The sequence below is a fragment of the Papio anubis genome, chromosome 3 (genome assembly GCF_008728515.1).
Source record: "Papio anubis isolate 15944 chromosome 3, Panubis1.0, whole genome shotgun sequence".
NCBI classification, from domain to species: Eukaryota; Metazoa; Chordata; class Mammalia; order Primates; family Cercopithecidae; genus Papio; species Papio anubis.
The window spans coordinates 44,549,508-44,571,893 of record NC_044978.1 but is presented as its reverse complement, the minus strand read 5'-3'; the positions used below and the strand labels follow the sequence as shown (position 1 = coordinate 44,571,893).

At 38.2% G+C, this 22,386-nt stretch overlaps 1 protein-coding gene and 1 long non-coding RNA gene across 4 annotated transcripts in view; one reads left to right on the top strand and one right to left on the bottom strand.

Annotated features, from left to right (window-relative positions):
* HHIP (hedgehog interacting protein) overlaps window positions 1-17,669 on the bottom strand; it is a 96,199-nt gene extending 78,530 nt beyond the window's left edge. For all 3 annotated transcript variants that reach the window (XM_021938828.2, XM_021938829.2, XM_003899227.3), the window contains exons 1-4: window positions 16,708-17,669; window positions 10,870-11,062; window positions 4,665-4,821; window positions 3,776-3,977 (exon numbers count right to left, since the gene is read on the bottom strand). In XM_021938828.2, coding sequence (XP_021794520.1) covers window positions 3,776-3,977; window positions 4,665-4,821; window positions 10,870-11,062; window positions 16,708-16,986 — 831 coding nt within the window. In that variant the 5' untranslated portion in view covers window positions 16,987-17,669. The remainder of the gene's footprint in view (window positions 1-3,775; window positions 3,978-4,664; window positions 4,822-10,869; window positions 11,063-16,707) is intronic.
* LOC110743340 lies at window positions 17,637-20,760 on the top strand. Its single transcript, XR_002522230.1, has 2 exons — window positions 17,637-17,956; window positions 19,951-20,760. It is a non-coding gene; the product is annotated as an uncharacterized LOC110743340 (long non-coding RNA).
* Window positions 20,761-22,386: the final 1,626 nt, after the last annotated feature.

The window sequence follows — 22,386 nt, the reverse complement described above, 5'->3', positions numbered from 1 at the left end:
CTCAAATTGGATAAGATATATATATAAACTAAGTAAATGAGAAAAGGTACAGGGCAAATGACAACTGGTGTCCAACCACCTGCTCTTAGTTGTTAAGTCAGGAATAGGACTTGGGTGTAGGCTTGGCAGAGAAAATATGTCTCATTCAATGTGTAACTGACCCAGAAGTTTGGCTCGGTCTCTATCAGTGGTTTTCAAATTGGCTACATGTCGAGATTACCTGGGAAAGCTTTAAAAACATATTGATGCCTGGGTGCCAACCCCAGATATTCTGACTGACTATTTTGGGGTACAAGAAGTTGGTTTTTTTCTTTTTTTTTTTTTTTGAAATGGAGTCTCACTGCATTGCCCAGGCTGGAGTGCAGTGGCATGATCTGGGCTCACTGCAACTTCCGCCTCCCAGGTTCAAGTGATTCTCCTGCCTCAGCCTCTGGAGTAGCTGGGACTACAGGCACATGCCACCATGCCCGGCTATTTTTTTTTTTTTTTTTTTTTTGTAATTTTATTAAAGACATGGTTTCACCATATTGGCCAGGTTGGTCTGGAACTTCTGACCTCAAGTAATCCTCCTGCCTTGGCCTCCCAAAGTGTTGGAATTACAGGCATGAGACAGCGCACCCAGCTTGGCTATAAGAATTTTTGAAAGCTTCTGGGTGATCGTACTGTGAAGCCATTCTTGAGAGCCATTAGTCTGTCACTGCCAAGGACTTTACACAGACAAAACTGGTTCTAGTACTTGCCAGAAGCTCTGATTTCAGAGCTCAGATATAAGCTCAATTTAAAGATTTCAAATCACCGAGTATCTTAAAGAAGTGTTTCTTTCGGGAGATAGTAAAATTTTTGTAATTTTTGCCCTTTGGAATAAAACGATAACAACAGAATAACAATGCTGCATGTGCACATGCACACACACAGCCACACACACAATGAAAGTTTTAAAGTTTGTTCATCAATTTGACACGTGGCCCATTCTTCACAGTGCCAGTATTAGTGATTGGCTTGTAGAGTACACTATCATCAAAGACGTATCAAATCACTACATATTTTAAAAACATATTCCTGACTTACTCTTTAATCTCAATGCTACAACTTTTTTTTCTGTAGCAAAAAGAAGTTAATTATTTAGCTTGTGCTTTGCATTTTTTGCAGATTAACTTTTTCTCTGGAATTATAGACAGTTTAGCCCCCAGGGTACTACAATCTCCTACAATTTACACAGCACGATCTTGGTGTTTAAAAAAAAGACATCATCTTTTTAGCTTCAGTCAGGACCCATTTAGGAAGAGTTGTCCAAGTTCCCTTATGATTGGCTCTTGGCTGATGGCATCCCTCTCAAGCAGTTGTAAGAATCAGGGTTGGTAGAGGTTTAAAGAGATAAGCAAGTCCGACTGTTCGCCACAAAAAGGTCAGCCTTTACCATGTGACAGAAATCACTCCCAATTAATTTACATTAGCAGACAAGGAATGCCAGATTTTTTTTTATAGCCAGCAATATATTTTAGAAACTCTTATAATCAGCAATTCCTCCTTATGTCTGACTTAACATATTCCTCTTGGTCATCAATTAATGTAATCGTGAAGGGGTTCTGCACTGTGGTGTTTATTATTCTCAATTTCAAACATGTGGAGGCTGGGTTTAGTATGTATTACCAATTCTGTGATTTGAGTATTGCAATTAATACTTCAGTCTGTTAAACAGCTTTATGCCCTCTCTTAGGATTTTAAAACTGAAAAAATAGAGAAGAGTTGATATGTATGATAATTTTTGAAAATTCATAAAGTATAAGCATTACTTATGCAAAATGATTATTGACAAACACAGAATCCTGTCATAAATATATGATAACTTTCATATATTAAAGAAGCCAAAAATAGCTGTGAAAACTCTTTTACATTACAAGTATCTGAGGGGCAACCACCAAAATCAGTGCTATGATCAACTCATAAATGTGATGGTATTTGCCCCATCATACTGACAGTGGCCTTGTTTAACTCTTCCAATCAGGGAGTTCCATAGACACTGAGATAAAGGCCACCTGCAGCATAACCTGCTTGAAGTAAGAAGGATGTGATCTCATTACTCACTATACACACTCTGATATCCATGTGATACATTCCTATCTTGTGGGCATAACTAGTGCTAAAACACCAAAGGAATTTAAAATATTGCACCTTAAAATATGTCATATCAGTCGCTAGAATAATAGATTTTGAAGTATATTTTAGGCCCCTAAAACTCGGGAGCTCTTCTGGAAAAGGAGGTCCAAATTCTGCAAGTTTTCTTGCAAATTTGGCCAAGTTGTGCAGAATTCCTAGAAGACTGCCAAACACACATACTCAGAACCAAGGCACTGTTATATCCTTGCTTGTACAATTTTATTGCATGATGAAACATCTCCATGTCAGAGCTGAATATTCTAATGAATCATCAGATATCCCTATGAAGGGTATAAATTGAAATAGGGATGCTGAAGGAACACTGATTTAAAAGGCAGTCAAATTGAGGTAGAAACAAGAACATCAGTTCTTGTTATAAAACCATTTTCCAGTATTCTGAGCCCTCCTTACATCTACATTATATCATACATATCTTTTTAGTACTAACATTTTTACTCAAAGCACATTTGAAAACTATTGTTAATATTAATATTCTCTCAAATAATTAATATTATTCTCAAATATCTGAAAATATTTTTAAAGCTAATTGGCAATATGTATTATGGTTATAATCTTCAACTCAGTAATGCCCTTCCTGTAAATGAATATTAAGGAAGTCATCCATGACCAGATTAAGTAAAATGTATACGAATAATAAATAACATTATTTACAATGGTAAAAAGTAAAGACTGGAGTCATCTTAACTCTCACACAATAAGAAAATGAAATAGCAGGAATATATCTGTATTTTTCCTGACTTGTTTCTTCTGATTTGGGTCTTCTTACCACTGAGCACAGCACAACAAAGCAAGAAAGAGCTCATTTCTATGTGAGTAGAAGACTATAAATCCTCCTTTAGGTTTTTTTTTTTTTTCAGTTAAGAAATGAAAAGGATAACCAGTTCTTCCCAAATCATATTGTTACTTTGTTTCACTCTAAAATAGGCATGAGCTATTACATGTGTCTTAATTTTAGAATGTCATAATTTGCTTTATAGTTTAGTACTGCTAATGTACTGTGTTACTCTTGTAAAACAAACTTGACAATAATTTTGTTTACATACCTAGGTTATTTAACATGAGAATTCAAGTTAGAGAAGTGAAAAAGAGGGCAATATATGTTATATAGATGGCTAATTATAGAAATATTTGACTTACCTGTAAAAACATTGTACAAGGAAGTCATAGTATAAGTAGTATTTTTATGAGACAGACTCAAAAACAGAGATGGTGAAAGAATGATTTGCAATTGCCAAAATAACCAAAAGACCTCTTTGCTTCTACTAGCAAATGGATGTACAATCCTGTGCTATGCCCATTAAACAATATTTAAACAAATACTTTATAAAGCCAAAGATTCCTTTAAATGTGTCAATTACATGGGGAAAGCATGTCAGATATCAATTCGATTGCATTGCACGATAGTCAACAAATAACAGAAATTTAATGTCACTGTCCTAATTCAGGTGCCGTAATTATTGTTTCCTTATGTGGTCGCCTTATTTTCTCCTGCAAGATTCTTTCTTTTATTACAAAGAAATACCTTCAGTGAGGAAGGTAACACTAAAATAAAATTAACATAGCCAGCACAAAAATAAATAAAATTTAAAAAGCCAACCTTTATTCCACTTTGAACAAGTTTGTGAATGTCCAAATAAGGCTCCTTGAAAATTTCTCCTTCAGGGGTAAGTATCTTCACATAACCTTCTTTTTCCAGAATGAAGAGACGGTGCGAGCCATCCCCACTATGCAGGGCACCAACGGGCTGCCGCAGCCCACTCACAACCTCCTGAATACAGAAGCAGTTGTGTTTGTGCTTTCTAAACAAATTAAAGAAAACCAGTAAGCTTTTCTTGAGATGAAGGAGATAAGGGATGCACTTGGCATCCTTTTCAAACTCTATTTCCTCTAGGAATCATGGTTTTGAGAACCATGCAGTGCTGCTAACCCAAGGGTTACAATATAATTCTTTTAAGTGGTTCTTTTAAATTCTTTCAATGGCAAACAACAGAACAGCCTTCTATCAGAAAGTAAAATAAGAGAATCAAAACATGTATATATTTTTAGAAGTCATAATCTCATTGTTTCATCTTTCAGTGACTATAATTAAAATCAGTTTTACTCACAATAAATAAACCTTATGGAAGGCATGTAGAGAGAAAGTTCTAAGATCTATTTAGAAAAATCTGATTTGCCAATAGTAATTGAGCTGAACATTTTCACAGTGCCATAGGCTAACAACAATCTTAAAATTCAGGCTTAAAACTACACCCATAAAATTCACATGAGTCATAGAGAAGCCAAGCTCATAATGTAAGATTAGTAGTCTAAGTATTAAAAGCATTTAAGCTAGAATTTTAGAGAAACAAACTACCACAAAGAAAAAAATAAAGCATCTGGAGGATATAGCTGCTGAACATAAGCACAGACAGTTGATTCACTGTCAAAACCACAAGATTTGTCAGTTGGGTTTTTTTAAAGATTAAAGAGCATTTATCTTTATGAACCTGCTGATCTCTTCCACTTTGTCATATTCTTCCATCTGGTCCAAGTAGTTAGATGCTGGTCCTCTGACTTGTTTTCTTGGAAAATCTGGAAAGCACAACCCACCATCTTTTCTTGCATAGTAAAAGCAAAACTCATCTGCAGTTGTTTGAAGGAAACCTTTAAAAAACATAAAAACACTCATTAGAAACACTTAGTGTCATAGTAAAACCACCTTATTTGAAAGATATAAGATGAGGAAAACAATTTTTAGAAACTAGATGGATATTTTAGGGAGAACCTAGACTGAAATAAAAACACGCCTGTAATCCCAGCACTTTGTGAGGCTGAGGCGGGAGGATCACCTGAGGTCAGTAGTTTGAGACCAGCCTGGCCAACATGGTGAAACCCCGTCTCTACTAAAAATATAAAAATTAGCTGGGCATAGTGGCATGCACCTGTACTCCCAGCTACTCGGGAGGCTGAGGCAGGAGAATCACTTGAACTGGGAGGTGGAGGTTGCAGTGAACTGAGATCATGCCACTGCACTCTAGCTTGGGCCACAGAGTGAGACACTATCCAAATAAATAAATACATACATACATAAATACATACATACATACTAAATAAAAAGAAGGAAAAAAATCAGGGATTGGGATTCCTATTTGTGTTTTAAACTAAATTTTAAAATTGTGGTAAAAGTGAAATAATATTGTATTGGGTATTAAAAGGCTCCTGTGAGGTACAAATAAGACAAACTCAGCATTTATCTTGCTGTTGCATTGATGTCTTTTCAAGATTCTCTAGCTACTGTACGTTGTACCTGTGAGCTTATCTCATCATCAGTATTTAGCATTTTTTCCTGCAATACTAAATAACTTCCTCAGATGAACAAACAAGAATCAGGAAGGAGACAGTCCATCAGGTGCCAGTTTTGGTCATTTTACAAATCTTAGTGTATTGCCACTTAGATAAGATTAAATAATAAATCTGATGAATAACACAAGGTCATTATATACTATAATAAACAACTGACGCACTGTGTAATGATCAAGCAATGAATTGATGCTTATAACAGAACCTCCATATTCAAATATGTTTTTCCTGCACTTCACTTATAGGAGATAATGATTAATTTGTAATAGAAAAATTATATTTAAAATATTCCTTCAATCATCTCAAACAGAAAAGCTGACATATCAACAAGTCAAAACAAAAATAACAACAGAGTTACTTAATAGGATCTAAAAGAAAGATGTTTTTTCTTTTCTTATGCATTAAATATTTTATTATATAAAGACAGCTATCTTTGAATATGAAATAAAAGAACTTTATGGCAAAAAAGTTTTGATATTACCTTTACAATTTGAGTCAATAAGGTGTTACCTTTCTGGGACATATTAGAAAGACTCACTTCCACATTCTAATGATTTCTGCTCTCAAAATACGATGGTGCTGCCAGAGTCAGCCTTATATGTGGAACTAAATTGTTGCTTCTGGTCTTATACTTTATATCATATATCTAAAGTTTTTATTTTTATATAACAAATTAGATTTTCATACCTCATCAATTTTGTGATAAACATACTGAGTAGCTCAGTAGAAATTTAGGAGTTGTATAACAAATTCAGATTTAGCAAGGATTTCTAAGAATTTGGAATCAGCCAAGTGAGACTCATCAATGGTGCATAAAAGACACCACAAGTTTACTTTCTATGTGCTTGACCTAGGACCCCTCAAACCTAACACTTATCTTAGAATGTGAAGGTCCCAAATGGTTGTAAAGCTTGAAGTACATTTTGACCTAACTTTTGAGTGAAATGTCTCACCCTGAACTTTCTGAGAGAGACTCTTCACTGCCAATTTCTGACTAGGCTATTGGAAAGGATCTTGTCTTGGCAACCAGGCAAGTAAGAGCAGATGTCCTTGGGAGTGCGTGTGTGTGCGTGTGTGTGTGTGTATGTGTGTGTGTGTGCATGCGGTTGGGGGGCACAGAGAAAAAGAGGCAAGCAGCTGGGAAGTGCTCCACGGGAGGGGCAAGGCAATCAGAAAGTTATCTTTCTTTGAAAAAAATTCAAGGATTAGAAACTAGGGAGAGGAATGAAGGCCATAGAAGCATTTACTCATCTTTAGCAAGTCACCATTTGCAAAAGATAACTTTTCCCCTCCCTTCTTAAATGGGTAAGCATTCAGATGAAAACTGCCTAATAGTGTGAAACAAGTCTCTTAGTGGTAAAAAGAAAAAAAAAACTAAATTGTTAAATCAAACTCTTTGCACAGTTTTGGGCTAGATCTTGTTTTGGAAATATTTACCACCAGGCAACAAAATCTCCATGCCTGTATTATGCATGCAGGAAGACTGTCACACCATGGTCATATTTATAACTGGATATGTGAGTGACAAATATAGTTTTAATGTGATGTTTGCCGAAGGGTCACAGGAAAATTTCAAAATGCAATTCAAAAGAAATGTCCAGCTTGCTTAAAAAACATGTGTATTTCAGCATTACTGTCTACTAACCAATACCATCTTAAGGGGAAATTAATTAACTATGCTGGTGATCGATTCCAATTTAAATGGAATTAGTAACTGCGACAAACACGAGGAAATGAGAAGTCATTTTCAAATGAAATATCTAAAGATTAATGAATACATATTCATAAACTTGGTGGCTCCAGAGGTATGATGCCTGCTTAGCAAATTAAGAAAAAATACAGACAATAAGTTTACTCCAAGCTTCTTATGTAATTTAGACAAATTGAATAACCTAAGTGTGAAAACCAGTTCAGAAGATTTCATTTAAATACATGGGCTTTTTTTTTTTTTTTTACAATCATGTAATTTTATTTGAATTTAAGTATCTAACACTTTTATTAATATTTTACCTTAAATGACCCGATTCTGCAGTGAACAATGATGAGTAGGGAGATATATTTTAACATTTATTGCCAGGGTTCCCTTTTGTTTGGCATTTTACTGAAAGCGTATGTTTAGCTCACTCAGGATCATCATAATATGGTCAGGTCTACTAATAATGAACAAACACTGAATATTCTAGCAGCTGTTTTTTTTTAAGTTCTGATCATTTATCAACTATCTTGGACCTGTAAATACTCTCCTGGATAGTGAGCCTGGTTATGCTATACCACAAAGCACCCGATAAATACTGACGTATAAAATAAATGCTTCCTTGGAGTATTCTGAGTTCTCCCTTTTCTCTCAGCATGTATTCCAGGGAAAAGTTATTTTTCCTCATTGTAAGTGCTGCTCATCATGATAAGGAAAAAAAAAAAAAAAGAGTTACGGACTCTTCATGAGTAAGACTTACTCATGAACATATCCTAATAGAAGCGGTGGATTTTGATATATCCATCTATTTACTCCTTCTGGTTTACTCTCCTTGGGACTAAGAAGACACATGTGTAAGCTAACTGACCAGGGTTAGGAATGGCTAAGGACTAGAAAAATTCAGTTGAATCAAACCCTTGACCTTGGCCTTATTAGCAACAGGATTAAACCAATTGAACTAATTGTGTGCAGACATTTCACACTACAATAACCTACTGCTGAGAAGAGGTCGAAGAGTGATAAAAATCATTATGACTACAGATATAGAGGAAGAAGCAAGGCCAATAGATGTCCATTAGATATGCTTCCCATAGAGTATGTTATGCCTTCTTTTAGTGATTAGCAAAGTAGCTACCCTGCTCAGTTAAGCAGAAGAAAAGACCTGCAGAGACGAGCAGTGAGTTTTTGGCAATTTTAGAAGTTTTGAGAATTTACTTCCCTAAGTGAATTCACAACTGGAAAATATTATGATTCATAAAACTCTAGTATATACTCACTATATTGATTTGTAATATCTTTTCCCATTTTTGGAAAAATAAGCAGACTATGACTATTTCTTGATTAAGCATTCTAGGAAGTAGCTATCTTGTAGGTATATGAATATTCTAAAGTGACTGTGCTTTCTTAAAGCCGTGGAGTCAAAGCAAATCATTAGGTCATTTATATATACATTTCTTCATGTATTGGGCAATAGGGAAAAAATGAAGATGTCTCTGGAATTATTTTCTGTCTCCCAATTCTTTCAGCATTTGCCTTATTTTAGCAAAATACATCCCTCGAGGTACCTTCCTCTTCAAGTTCTTGTTGTGTAGAAAGATGAAGCTATTAATGAGGATAGTCAAAAATATGTTGATCAGTTTCTTCTAAAAAAGAATCACAATGTAGCTGTTTTCCAACACTTTGAACTTCAGAGGAAAGTGAACCATATCATTAAATCAACTTAAGGGAAAACTATTAAAATTTGCTTTTATAGTAATTTCCAAAAAATCTGTGTTCCACAGTTGTGAAGACACTTCTTTGCTGGGAGCAGGGGCTGGGAAGGGTGGGGATTAGCATCTTATTTATTGTACTTTAGGAAATGGTAACCTACATGCCAAGGATCCATCCAGGCAACAAATCGATTAGCATAAGTAATGCAAGTGTGTTACTATAGCTCACTTTTGGGGCAAGTATTGAGAATGATCATTAGCATTTGATGTACGCAGGGGCAGCCCCCTCTGCTTGTGGGTAAAGCCTTCCATAGTCTCTGGAAAGCACCCTTGCTGCTCTGTCCACCTCTAGAGTGGAGCTTTCATCTGGTTATCTTTCAAAGCAGCCTGGGTGGCCACCAAAAGCACTTGACATCTTGATGCACTTCAGCAGTTTTACATATATACAAACTTTGTAGAAAAATAAATTTGTCATTCGTCACCACATATGTTGATCTGGGGAGTGAGGTGCTTGCAGTTCTGGCTCTGAGCTGTTTGCTGTGCCCTCTCTTTCAGTGGATATTACTTTTATTTTATTGTTTTTTGAAGCTAAAATTACTTCAAATATATAAAGACCCCCACAGTTAAGTCCCCAAATCCAGCATGTTGTATTTATCTAAAGTAGATAATGGTAAATAAAAATGCTTAGTGTTGATATCACTTTCAATTTATAGTCCTAAAGGCAAGTGTTCAAGACTTGAAGTTTCCAGCAAACATTTATGGTATCGAATCTGTTATCACTTCTTTGTAGGCCATCTAGGCAACCGTGACCTATTCTGCTTTGCTCTGGGGAATGTGATAAAGAGGAAGAAACAGCTGCTTGAGAAAAGGCTTAGAAACATGGCTGTGGTTTATGAAAACAATAATAATATTTTCATATTGAATGGGTTTAGATATATGTTATGCTATATTCAAGGAAGCAAGCAACCCAAGTCAAAATATTTTATAAGGTTATTAAGAGAGCTATATTAAAAATATGAAAATCTACACTTTCCTGAGTCAGAGAAAAAAGTAAAATGTATAGAGCACTTAAAAAAATTCTCTCAGTGCATTCTACAGTTCTTAAAACTTGCCTTTTCCTTAAATACTGCTTAATCTTCAGTAGATTTGTGTGCGACTTTGCCTAATAGAATGTCTCATTAAATTATTTTTTTCCTCTGTGTTGAGTCTTCCAACTAAAGCAACAGTAACAAAAGTTTACAAATTTTTGATGATAAAAATTAATTAATGAATATATATGCTTATTAGAGTCCAAACTACAATAGTGACTAGGCATGTTCATGACACTATATGCATGAGAACGTCCATATCTCTCCTATCACCTTCTCATTGTATAACTTTGAGTAAGGCATTTGACTTCTCCCAAGGCTCAGATTTCCTCATCTGTCAATTGGAGAGGACTCCACTGTTTCTACCTACCTTACAGGGGTTTTGAGGAGAAAATTCATCATTTTATGTGAAAGTGCTTTGTAAGATATTACTTTTTTGGATTGCTAATCATATTTTGTTTAAGGATCTATCTTACAAGTCAGTGGACATTCTCCAGTTATGTATCAGCTGTGTAGAAGAAGACGTTGCCTTGATATTGATGGTGATGGGTAAAGAAGGCACCAACGAGGAATTTGGATTGAGAATACAATGTGTATAAAGATTACCACCTGTATTATCAGCTTAACAAGAAATATATAATAAGTCGACAAAACCAATTATACTATTTGCAGACTGAAATTACAATATTCCCTTTAGAGGCCATAAAAGTTATAAATTTGAAAATGTTAATTATGAGGTAAAATAGGTAATTTTAAAGACAAGATAAATTTTACAAGTCTTATAAATAAGCATTTAAGCACAGGTATCTTACAAGGATATTGTGCAGTGGTTTATTTTACTTATGCATTTTTTTTTTCTTACCTGGAATATGGCCTCGGCAAGTGTAAAAGAATTCTTTGCAATAGTCTTTGCAGAGCAGAGGAAGTACTAGGTCTCTTTCCAAGACTTCTCTCTCAGGTGAGTGGAACAGGCTTTGAGAATGTGGAGAGCAAAGTGCACATTTGATTTCCTCCAGTAACTTCCCACATTCTGTGTTATTGGTAACAGAAAATATCTGAAAGTCATAAATCAGAAACAAACAATTTTTTTAGTTAGGTAAAGTTAGGTATAGTTATTATTTTTTTTGCAATTGTGTAAGTAGAAAAGTCTAATTTAGCCAATGAAGTTTTCTGAAAAGAATTACTGTGTCACAATACAGAATGCCTTTATAAGGATACAAGTATAGTCTCTGGGACTGGGCTGGGAGAACAAAAGGCAGGGATACATAAAAGTGCTTCTTATTCTTGCAAATCAAAGACTTCATCTGTATTTCAGGTGTGAAAAAATAAAAGACAATTATATTTAGACTCTTTAAGACTTTATCACTTCATTCTGCCTCAAAGTGTATACTGAATGATACTTAGCTTTAAAATCCCAACCTTTGTCCAACTGCATGCAAAACAGAATTTTTCAAGACACGACTTATTTGTGTCTTACGTGAAAATCTATTTCATTCCTGAAATTCTTAATATGATTATGTCAAAAATATACTTGGGTTACATTTCTCAAATTTCAATTAGTTTTCAATTTGCAGACTGCATTAGGGAAAGTTTTCTAAAGCAGGATTTGCCGTTCATGTTTTATAAAAATAATATCCAAAGTGAAATCAAACAGGTTTACAACCAATTTTTATTATTCGTTATATCTTAGCCAGGAAAATTTTTTTAACTGGGTCCTCAGGTATGTTATATGCATGAATAAACACAAGAGCTTAACGAAGTATTTTTGAATGATATGTAGTGAATTTTAATGAAAAGTGGCATACCTTCATCCCAATTTTTACAGTGACATGTCTTTTATTTCAATAAGACCAATTTGAGTTACTGATTCATTGAGTTTAGCAATTAATAGACAGAATAGGTCTTGTTGTTTAGCAGTAACTTTAAAAACCTGCCTTCAGAACCTCCTTTAATATATACAGAAAGCAATATCAACACAATATTTGACTTGGGAAATGTAGTGCTGTCAAAATCAAGTATTGACTTTTTACATTAAAAACAACATAATGGAATTGAATTTTAAACCTTTTCCCAATCCATCTAACTATATTTATACTTTATTACTTCTTTAGAACTATCAATCAAATTTAACATTTTAAATTCTAGAGCACTGTTTTAAACAAATATTCCTTTAACAAATTAAGGTTCTAATTTGGGTAAATCTATGGCTTGTTTTTTGGGATAACGATATTCCAGGTCATCACAAAAATTTGAATCTGCAAGAGCATAGTAATGAAAAAAAATTGAATACAAACATACTGAAATTTTAGTATGCAGCAAGTCCAATAGAAGTGATCATATTTTGGAAAAACGTATAATGGGTTGTAGCTACAATATTCAGAAAAATTATTATTAATCACAATTATATTTACAGTCTTATCAATTTATTTAAATAACAATTGCTTAAATGGATAAAATTTTCTAAAAGGAAACATGGACTACACCCTTAGAATTTGCATTCCAAGAATGTTTTAAATGTCTTTTATTGTCCATACTCTGGCAGACCTCACCAGATCTATTCAATATTAATAGTGTTCAACTCTGTTCTGTTTGTTTATCATAAAGCAATTCTGTTTGTTTATCATATAGCAGTCCACTAAGAACAGAACAACTGCAGGATGCTGAAGCCACCTCTTTTGCTGGCTGAAAAACTGGAATGTAATTACCTTTGGTTTTATGGAGATTATGCATGCTTCCATTTTTTATAGCTGAAACAAAATGATCCTCGTATACTCTCTCAGCTGCTATCCAGGAAGAGCTTGATTTTAGTGCCTAAGGAATTTTGTCTTTTACAATTTTTGGAATGTGTTCTGGCCACAGATCTCTCATCAAAAGTTTCAGAAGTAGGATTCAATAAATTATCTGAAATCAAGTATAATATTATTCTTTTTAAAGTTTCATGCTGTTCCGGCCCAGCAGGATGGTAACATTTTGCTCTGTGTGAGGTCTGCAGTGTAAATACCTATTTGAAGATAGATAGAGCCATCATTCTGGCTTTGGTTTCAATGAACCAATAGTCTTACTGAAGTCAATTAAACTGACTCAGCCAAAGCTGCAACAGGGTTTTAGACAGATGAGTCTGGGTGTGTGTAGCGTAATTTCTTCTTCTTTTTTGCCTATGTGTCGGTGTCTTATATAGGTCCTTAACTTTATTTCTGATGATGCCGTCAATCTTAAGAAGAAACTTAAGCTAATTTCCTGTTTCAATTTTTGAAAGCTGTATACAAAACCATCATAGTGGTTAAAACTAAATATACTTCAGAAATCATGTAAAACTTTGAGACATTATTACAGCATGCCTAGTAATCATTGTGGCTGTTACTAATTTATAACATCTGGCAGGTCATCCTTTAATCTTTAGCCACACGAAAGTAAAATCCATAGAAGAAGGGTAAGATAAATAGGGGATACACAGTAAAGCGTGGCCTCCAACTATAGCTTATCAACAAATAGTAAAATGGGTGACAGAGACCTTCTGTATTTCTCTTTATTTACCAAGTAACTAAACAAAGAGGGCAAAAGGCACCCACACGGGTTCGATGAGGGGACAAAAGGAGAAAATACATGACAGTATATTAAGATGTCGCCTTAAGATCACTTGGTACACAAAAAGTTATTTCTAAAAATCATATGCCTACAAGGTTGTTCAGCTGTTGGGTAGAACACATGTGTCTCTGAACTATAGTGCTGGATTATGTCATTAAAGAGTTCAGTTTCAATTTTAGGCTAATATGTAAATAGATCATTGTACTAAGGCAGCTGTTAAAGGGACCCCAGGATGAGTTATTTGTTTAGTTGGATGTGTTCAACAATAGCCTTTGTGCCTGAAAGAGCCAGAGCAAACAAATGATTGTAAAAGGGCACACTTGAAAACAATTACTTTTCACCCATTCCTTGACAGCTTTGGCTGTGAAACCACCCAAGGTAGAGAGAGCTTCTATGCCTCTGTGGCTACAAGTTAAGTTTTAGAAATGGGGGTATTTTAGTTGGTTGCAGATTCAATCTGGTTAATGAGAATTAGATTCTTTTAGCATGCTGTATTTAGAAAGTGCGATAATATTGCTAAGATAATATGACTTCCTAAATTTTGACAGTACTTATTTGTCAAGGTAGTTAACAATCTTATTACAATATAGAACATTATTAAAATATATAAAAAATTAAAATAGAACATAATTCCATGACTAAAGAATTGAACTCAATTCTAGTTCATTAAAGAAAATTTCTTAGCCTAGAAACAGGACTTAATTGTATGGCTGAGCATGCTAATATTCCTACCTAGTTTGCTACTATCTATTTGTCTAAGAAATTTCTTCCTGTAGGAAAAACCTACTACTGTAGTTTCTTGAAAAGCTGCAGAAATGTTTCTGGGGATTTTTTTTCTTCCATAAACAAAAAAAGGGCCCTTTCAAATAGCAATCATCTCTCCTGTATACACATTATGAAATAAGATCCTAACATATATTATAATCCAGGAAGGCTTATGGGAAAAAGGGAAACACTGAAGTTTATTATAAAATAGCATGTTTTAAAAACTATTAAAACTTGAGAACTAATATAGGTCAAGAATGCATATGCATAGCTATAGCAAATCTCTGTTTTGAACAATTTGGGTATTGTTAGTTTATAAACCACTTGTAATGGAACCAGCAAAAGTCTAGTGTACCAAACTTAATTCAGACAGACTTTCCAAATGAGTAGGGGTTTGTTGAAGATTGGAAGCACATAAAACAGAAAGGAATGTGTATAGTTAACATGGCAGATTGCTTCCTAAAGAATGATTTCTTTAAAAAAAATTATATAACTTCTCTTAAGGGCTATAACTCCCCTCGGTCCCATCCCCCTTCCCTTTCTCCCCACCATTTAGTGAAGAACAAAATTTTCATTCCATATGTCCCTGGAAGAGTTGAGTACTGCAGGGGTCCCTAGATCATCAGTATATTCATAGTATATATTACACCAAGGGAGACTTAAAGGCAAATATTTCTAAACTTTTCTCTGAATTTGCTGGTTCTTTAGGGCTCCTGATAAAACCTTTAAGGTGACCTGAATGTAGCTATTTTGAAACTTAATTCAATTGCAACACGGGAGCTTAATGACATTGTTTTGAATAAAATCCTGGAATATCTGTTCCCTGAATCTCAGGCTCCTGCTGCATATGGTAAGAATAAAAAGAGAGTTGCAGCTGAAAACCTGCAGCAAGACAGTTCTCACTCATCTGGGAATAGAAGGAGTTGGACAAATGCTCCCTCAAAAGGCATGAACATTTGGACAGAGCTGGGGACTGAAAGAGAATGATGTTCTCTAGTTTCACCCATTAGTGAACCAACTAACAAATACAATGGTGTTGTTGTTATTCTTTTGCCATAAGCAACAGGACTCTGTGTGTGGGCAGCAGTTTAGTGGGGAGGAGGATAAGTCGACCCCTTTTTGTCCTATTGATTTTTTCCTATTTGCATGACTTGAGCAAATTAAATGATGCAATATGGCTTTTTGTTACAAAACAAAGTGAGAGATACCACCCAGACACATATGTTGATTCGTAGGAGCTGTTTACATGAGAATAGAGTGAAATCTACCGTGAACTGAGCATAAAAATTAGATTCAGCCTGGGTATTTTTTTTTTAATGCCTGGGCCAGCAAGACTGAAGCACGAGTTTTCCAAGAGTCTCTCAGACCTTGACAACTGGCAGTGTTCTAACAGAGGAATTCTTAATTAAACCTAAAATGGGGAAAGGGAGGGGGAGCAAAGACACCTGATTGTTTATTTCACGTGCAGTGATTGTTAATGACGTGACCCAGCAATCATTCCTTGGTGTACAGTGAATACCACCCATGACTACATCTCCTGGCAAGAATGATATTGCAAACTCAAAAACAAGCGTGTCTTTACAGTCAACAAACACCATGTTAGTATTTAGTTAAACTTATTAACACAAGGATAACGTAAATGCCATTACTCTTAAAACAAATTCTTAGAGAAGATCTTCTTCCAAGACACCTAACTGACCCTGAAAGTCTGAATTTATAATGTTACAAAATGACGAAGAATCGTCTCAGTTTTACGTGATAACGCCCCAGCAAAATCTTTCGCCAGTGTTTTTCAGGTCCCTAACCGGAGGACCAAGAGTTCCTTTCTGTTGGTTTAACTAATGTAATGCAAGACACCCCCCTCTGACGGGGCTGGGGATCATAAACCAACCATGCTTCAACATCCTTTACAATTCAATCCTATCCCTAACCGAGCACGTGGAGAAAACGGCACAAATCTTTTTACCCTAGAAAAATAAACCGGAAACCACAGCCACCTTAATTTACAGTTTCACCGCAGCCAGTGCCCCATTCGATCCAAAACACACTGTTCATCGCGATTCTTTTAAAATATTTACCCAGCCCAGGGTGCGGGTACCGCAGAAGCGTCTGTTTTCAGAGATAGGCAAGTTTGCACAGCATCCCGACCGCGGACTCTGGGGGCGGGAAAGCTATTCGCTTACCCCAGAGAACACACAACAGAATCACGTTAGCGCTTTAGAAAAGTTATGAAAAGAACTCCCCCAAAGAAGTTTTGCCCTTCTTACAGCCACCGGCTTTGCCAGAGCCACAGGGAACCCCACCCAGCCAATATGCCAAGTACGCGTCCGTGAGGCCGGTGACTGCCTACCTTATTCTCCAGGCGCCCCAGCCCCGGGCTGTCACTCCGCAGGCAGCAGGACAGCCGAGGGTAGAAGCCACCGCACAACATCTCTCCCGCACTCAGCAGCTCCAGCTGGGACATCATCCTCCTGTCTCTCCTTTTCAGGCGCTTCGGAGGGTTCCCATTCAGGCACCTTCTCCTCCTTGCTCCGCTCCCTTCGTTTCTTTCCCCAAACTTAGCATCTCCTTCAAAGAAGCCCAGAGCCACGGCCAACAGCAGCAGCTTAAAGGAGAGCATCTTCAGCATCGTCTGCCCAGAGCAGCAGGGGCTGGGCGCGGAAGGATGGGGGGGGAACGCCACTGCCCAGCAGAGGCACTAAGGCGCAGCTCCAGGAGGAGGCTGCGGGGCTGCAGGGCACTCCAGAGGCAGAGGGAGGTGACGGGGACAAAAATACGTTCAGCGATGCAACTTTGCAAAAAATAAAAGACGCGGCGATGGGTCCAATGCCTTAGGGGAGCCCGAGGAGCGAGATAAAGTTGTGCAGATGACACCGTTTTCAGTTGTGCCAGTGTCAGTTGGGTTAGGGGCTTTCTGCTGCGGCTGGGAAGTGGGAGGAGGAGAAGGAGTTGGAAGAGGAGGAAGAAAAGGAGAGGACAGCCACAGATGTTCACTTGTCCGTGTAACGGGAGTTGTTTAGGTGGTACAGTAGCAGGAACAGAAACGGCGACGGCGGCGGCGGGGCAGGCGGAGGCAGGGTCAACGCTGGTCTCTAGATGATGCTGAGGTCTCCTCTGCCGGCGGCTGCAGCTTCTCACACAGCCTCTCATGTTTCGCTCCCTCTTTTCTTCTTCTTTTTAACTAGCGCGCGGGGAGGTGCTGCCACAGCGCGCCCCTTGACGTCACCGCTTCTCGCGCGCCCCCGCCCAGGGTGGGGGGAAGGGGAGGGGGCAGCCCCCGCGCGAGCGCGTCCCCCGGGCCCCGGCGGCCTCCCTGCTGCGGCGGGGAGGGGCGGCTGGCAGCGACGGCAGCGGACGGAGGGGGAGGGCCGTGAGCGTTCGGAGCCAGCCTCGAGGGTGCTGAACCCAGCGCGCCCGCCTCGCCGCGGCGCCCGGGTGGGGGCGTCCACGGCCCCGGTTCCCGGCGGGCTTGGGGCAGGGGCGCAGTCCGGAGATTCCGGGACTGCCCGGCTGCTGCAGCCCGCAGGCTCCTCTCTCCTCCCCGCTTCCCCTCCGCATCGCCTGGGCTAAAGGCGGCCAAGCAGAGGCTCCGAGAGAAAGTAAGTGAGGGTGGGCCGTGGGAGGTGGGAAGGGAGGGACCCCTTCCAGGGCCATCCCCACCCCAGCCCCCCGGCCCGCCCCTCGCCCCGTGGGAGGGTGAACTAAGTGGGCTGGAGCGGACGGGAGGGAGTTTTTGGGACCCTTTGTCTCCCCCAGCCGCACGGACACCCCCATTTTCCACACTGATTTTCAATGTGAAGCTCAAGTCCTCAAAGATCTTTCTTGGGGTCTGACTTAGAGGCAGGGGGACATCCCACATGCCGTTGAGTAGGCTGAGATGGTTTGGAGACATCCTCGCTGGAGGTCCTGCAAGCCGCTGAAGTGTCACAGACACGTGTGCGCGGAGTGGGGCGGTGTGTCGGGCCACAAGCCAAGCCGGAGTCGGCCTCCCAGAGTGTTTGCCTCGGTTTGGGCGGGTTAGTCCCCGAGGCACCTTTCAAGGCCCCACATGTGTTCTGGAATAAGCCAGGCCCCGCTGGTGCCATCTGGGAACACAGGTTCTTGGGCCACAGGTGGACGGAGAGAAGCTGGGCGCGGAATTAGGGATCATTTTAAAGCACACACACACACACACACAGACACACACGCACGCACGCGCGCGCAGTCCCTGGGGAGAGATTCCCCGGGAGTAGAAACAGAGGCGTTAGATCTGGAGAAAGAATTAGTTGCAAGTTTAAGGGCGTCCAGAAGCGCTGTGCTCTACTTATCCCCGTGTATACAAATAAATTAACCTTTTCCCCAGCTAGACAAAGTCTGTATAAATAAAGTGTTTCTAAAAAGATGTCTACGTTATCAAGAGCGGTGACTTGAGGTTTACTGGATCCCTGCAAGTTGGCATCAGGACGAGCTTCTACAGGGTTGCACACAAAATGTGCTTCTAGCCCACTTGGGTATTTAACAGAGGAGCTGATTTCCCAGAAGATGGGCTTTGATGAGGAGATAAGGCAGTTTTCCCATTTTGGCAATGGAGGAATGTTCACCATATTTGGATTTGCTTCACTTGTTGGACATTGATTTCGCCAAGCGATTGCAAAAGTTGGTGATGATTGAGGTGGGCAGCTGACTAAATTAATCACTTCTTTAAAGTGGTCACGGTGGCTAGGTAAGGCTTCTGTCTTTTTCACTTGCTGAACCTGGATATTAGTGAAGTTAGGTTTTTCCCAAAAGAAGTGACACATCAGAATAACTGAAAAGAATCTGCTAGGATGTCTGGCCCAGTCCTCAGCTAAAGGTAGGGCCCCGATGACACGTTTAACATTTTCCCCAGGGGCTGCTGTATACACATGATTCTTCATACACGTGATTGTAAGTCCACTTAGGATCTCACAGGCTGTTTTGTTTTGTTTTGTTTTGTTTTTTATATCTGATATTCTTTCTGCTTTGAGAACTTTTAATATAAAATTAATCAGAGAGCTGCAAGCACTTTAAGACTTTAAACTCATTAATAGATCTCAAGATGAATCCCATCAAATTTAAATCACTTGCATAGTTTCATCTCATTAGATAGTTTGAGAATAAGGACTCGAACCCAATCTGGGGTGCTTTCCACTATCCAACCCTTTATTCCCAAATGCCAAGTTTATATTCCTTTTCCAAAGTAAAAATCCTTCTAAAAACATATTTCAGTGGTTTGAGCTCCTACTCTGATAAATTCATATTAGTAGTTTTGAAACAGGCCTTTCTTATGGCTTATACTTCAAGACTAAGGACACTTAAAGGTAAATTAATTTTGTTTTTAAAATACTATGCATCTGTTATAACCCTTGACCCTAAGATACAGAAAGTTTATAAAAGATTACTGAAATAAGACATGCTTGTTAGTTTTGATATATGGAAACTAGAATTGATTTCATCTACTGTTTGTCCTGAAAGTCAATAAATTGGGTCACTTAGGAGATAGCTTGAGCTTATTCTTAGTGTTACTGATATAATTTCTAAACAGTTACTAAGCAGTGTTATACAAATGGACTAACTTCTGATTCGTTTTTTCCAGAGGGAAAATTGCACCCTTGCCTACAACCAGACTGACAGCATAATTTCTTAGGAATCAAGAATCAACACAGGGTTATTTCTTTCGATTAAACCTTGAAAGCCCCCTTGGAGGCTGAAGGAACAGAGGATAGCCGTGCATACACTTGAACATGAAAAATGGTCCTCTTTCATTGGAGAGGTCTCCCTCTTCAGCTAAACAGAGAGTGGTGAAAAGAAGAAGGGACCCCTTCCTGACGAAAATAATCCAGACAAATCAAATTGGCCTTTTCTAGCAAGGAATGGAACAGCCCAAGGATGGCTAGATCACATGTGCTCACACCACCACTGAGTAATCCTCTCCAGAACTGCCACCTATGTGCAGGTCATGCCCTGTGCAAGAGCACCTAAAGTGGGAGCTGAAGTCCTGCCCAGGCTCCGTTCACCAAGCAGAGTTTATGTTGCTGTGTGTCTGTGTCTACCCAGAGGATGTGGGTCCTTTTTAAAATGTACACCAAATCATTGTGTATGAGCTAGCACCAGCTTGGACCATCCCTCCCTCATAGGTCCTATCCAGAGTTATATTCCCTACTTTAGAAGAATTAATTATTTTCATGAACGTATTTAGTTGATTGTAAAAAATGAAATATGTGACATAAATTGAAATTAATTTCAGAAGTAAAGGTCAAAATATTATCATGTATGTGAATTATGTATATATGTTTGTATATGTATGTATCAAGAGAGTTATATGAATATACATTTCTGTGTATCAGAAGTGAGGACAATTTAACTTTGGTAAGTGTTTAAAATAAAATTATTTTGAGTTTTGGAATCAGTTTTGTGTATGGATTTCTGGCCTTCACAGAAATATGTACTATTTAATTCCATTTCAACAAATATATATTAAGTGTTAGGCACCATGCTGATATGTATATAGTACTGAAAAATAATGCAAACACCCTGCTTCTAGGTAGTTATTAATCTAATATAGAAGTCAAATGATAAGGTAACAAATAAAATTACAGTTATAAATTATGGTAAAGGCTATGAAAGAAATGCTAAGGGATAGAATAACAAAGAACATCTATTTCAGATTAAGCGACTGGAAAAAGCTTCTCTGGGAAAATGACATTTCAGTTGAGACCTAGGATAACTTGGAAGGAGTGCAAAGTGACTCCAACCACTGTTGAAAGTCTAGGACCATTTGAGTTCAGAATATAATTTGATACATTTGAGGAGAAGTGCAGAATAGATAACTCAGAGGCTAGAGGCCAAATTCGCAGACTTTTCGTTTACAGACTCCAGGTAACTAATTAAGTTAGTTCCGTGTATTTGTCATTCACTTTTGTTTTTGCAAGTGCCCTTTCTTTCCTCCCTCATACTTATCCATCTTTGTCTCTTTCTCTAAATTTAGGCTTAACAACAACCTCTTCTAAGAGTTATTCTAGTTTGAATGGCCCTTCAACCATTGCACCTCACCTAACAAGTATATAGATACTATATTTTATTTATTTTCTTTTGTGCATCATTGGTAAATACCTGAGACGCTTACATATGTGCAAGTTGAATATTCATGAGATTATAAGCTCCACAAGGGCAGGAATTGCATTTCCTTCTTTGGACACCCCAACATAGTTTAGTTTCAACTCCTAGCACAGCAACCAGCCTCTCAATAAATGCTGCTGAGTGGCTGATCTTGATGGAGTTGATAATTTTTAAAGGTTTAAAATGGAGCTAATATTTGCATTAAAAAAACTTTAAATTGGGCCAGACATAGTGACTCACCCCTGTAATCCCATCAATTGGGGAGTCCAAGGTAGGAGGATAGATTAAGCCCCAGAGTTCAAGACCAACCTGGGCAACACAGTGAAACCCCATTTCTAAAAAAATAAGGAAAATTATCCGGGCATGATGGAGCACACCTGTAGTCCCAGCTGCTTGGGAACCTGAGGTGGGAGGATCACTTGAGCCCAGGAGATCAAGGCTGCAGTGAGCTATGATTGTACTGCACTCCAGCCTGGGCGACAGAACAAGACCCTGTCTCAAAAAGTAAATTGTGAAATAGAAGAAAGCACACAGTTTAAAGTGCACTATCACTAAGGAAGTGCAACAGACTTTGCTACTAAAGTGTGATTCCACAAACGAAGGACAGCCAGCAAAGCGAGGTAAATATCCTTTACAAATTAAAGGTTGGTTATAATTCAGATAAATGGACGCAAAAATGGTAGGGCTGCTTCTAGGGTGTTTTCTACAGTTAGTCTTTTTTTCAAAAGTCAGCACCTACTGTGTACCAGAGCCTGATCTGGACCCTGGGGACACAGCAGTGAACAAAACTTTTCTCATGGAACTCATATTCTAGTGGGGAAGACAGGTAACAAACAGATATAGATTATACCAGATGGCGAGGAATGCTGCAGAGAAAAGGGAGCATGGCCAAAGACTGCCGGGGTTGGGAGAA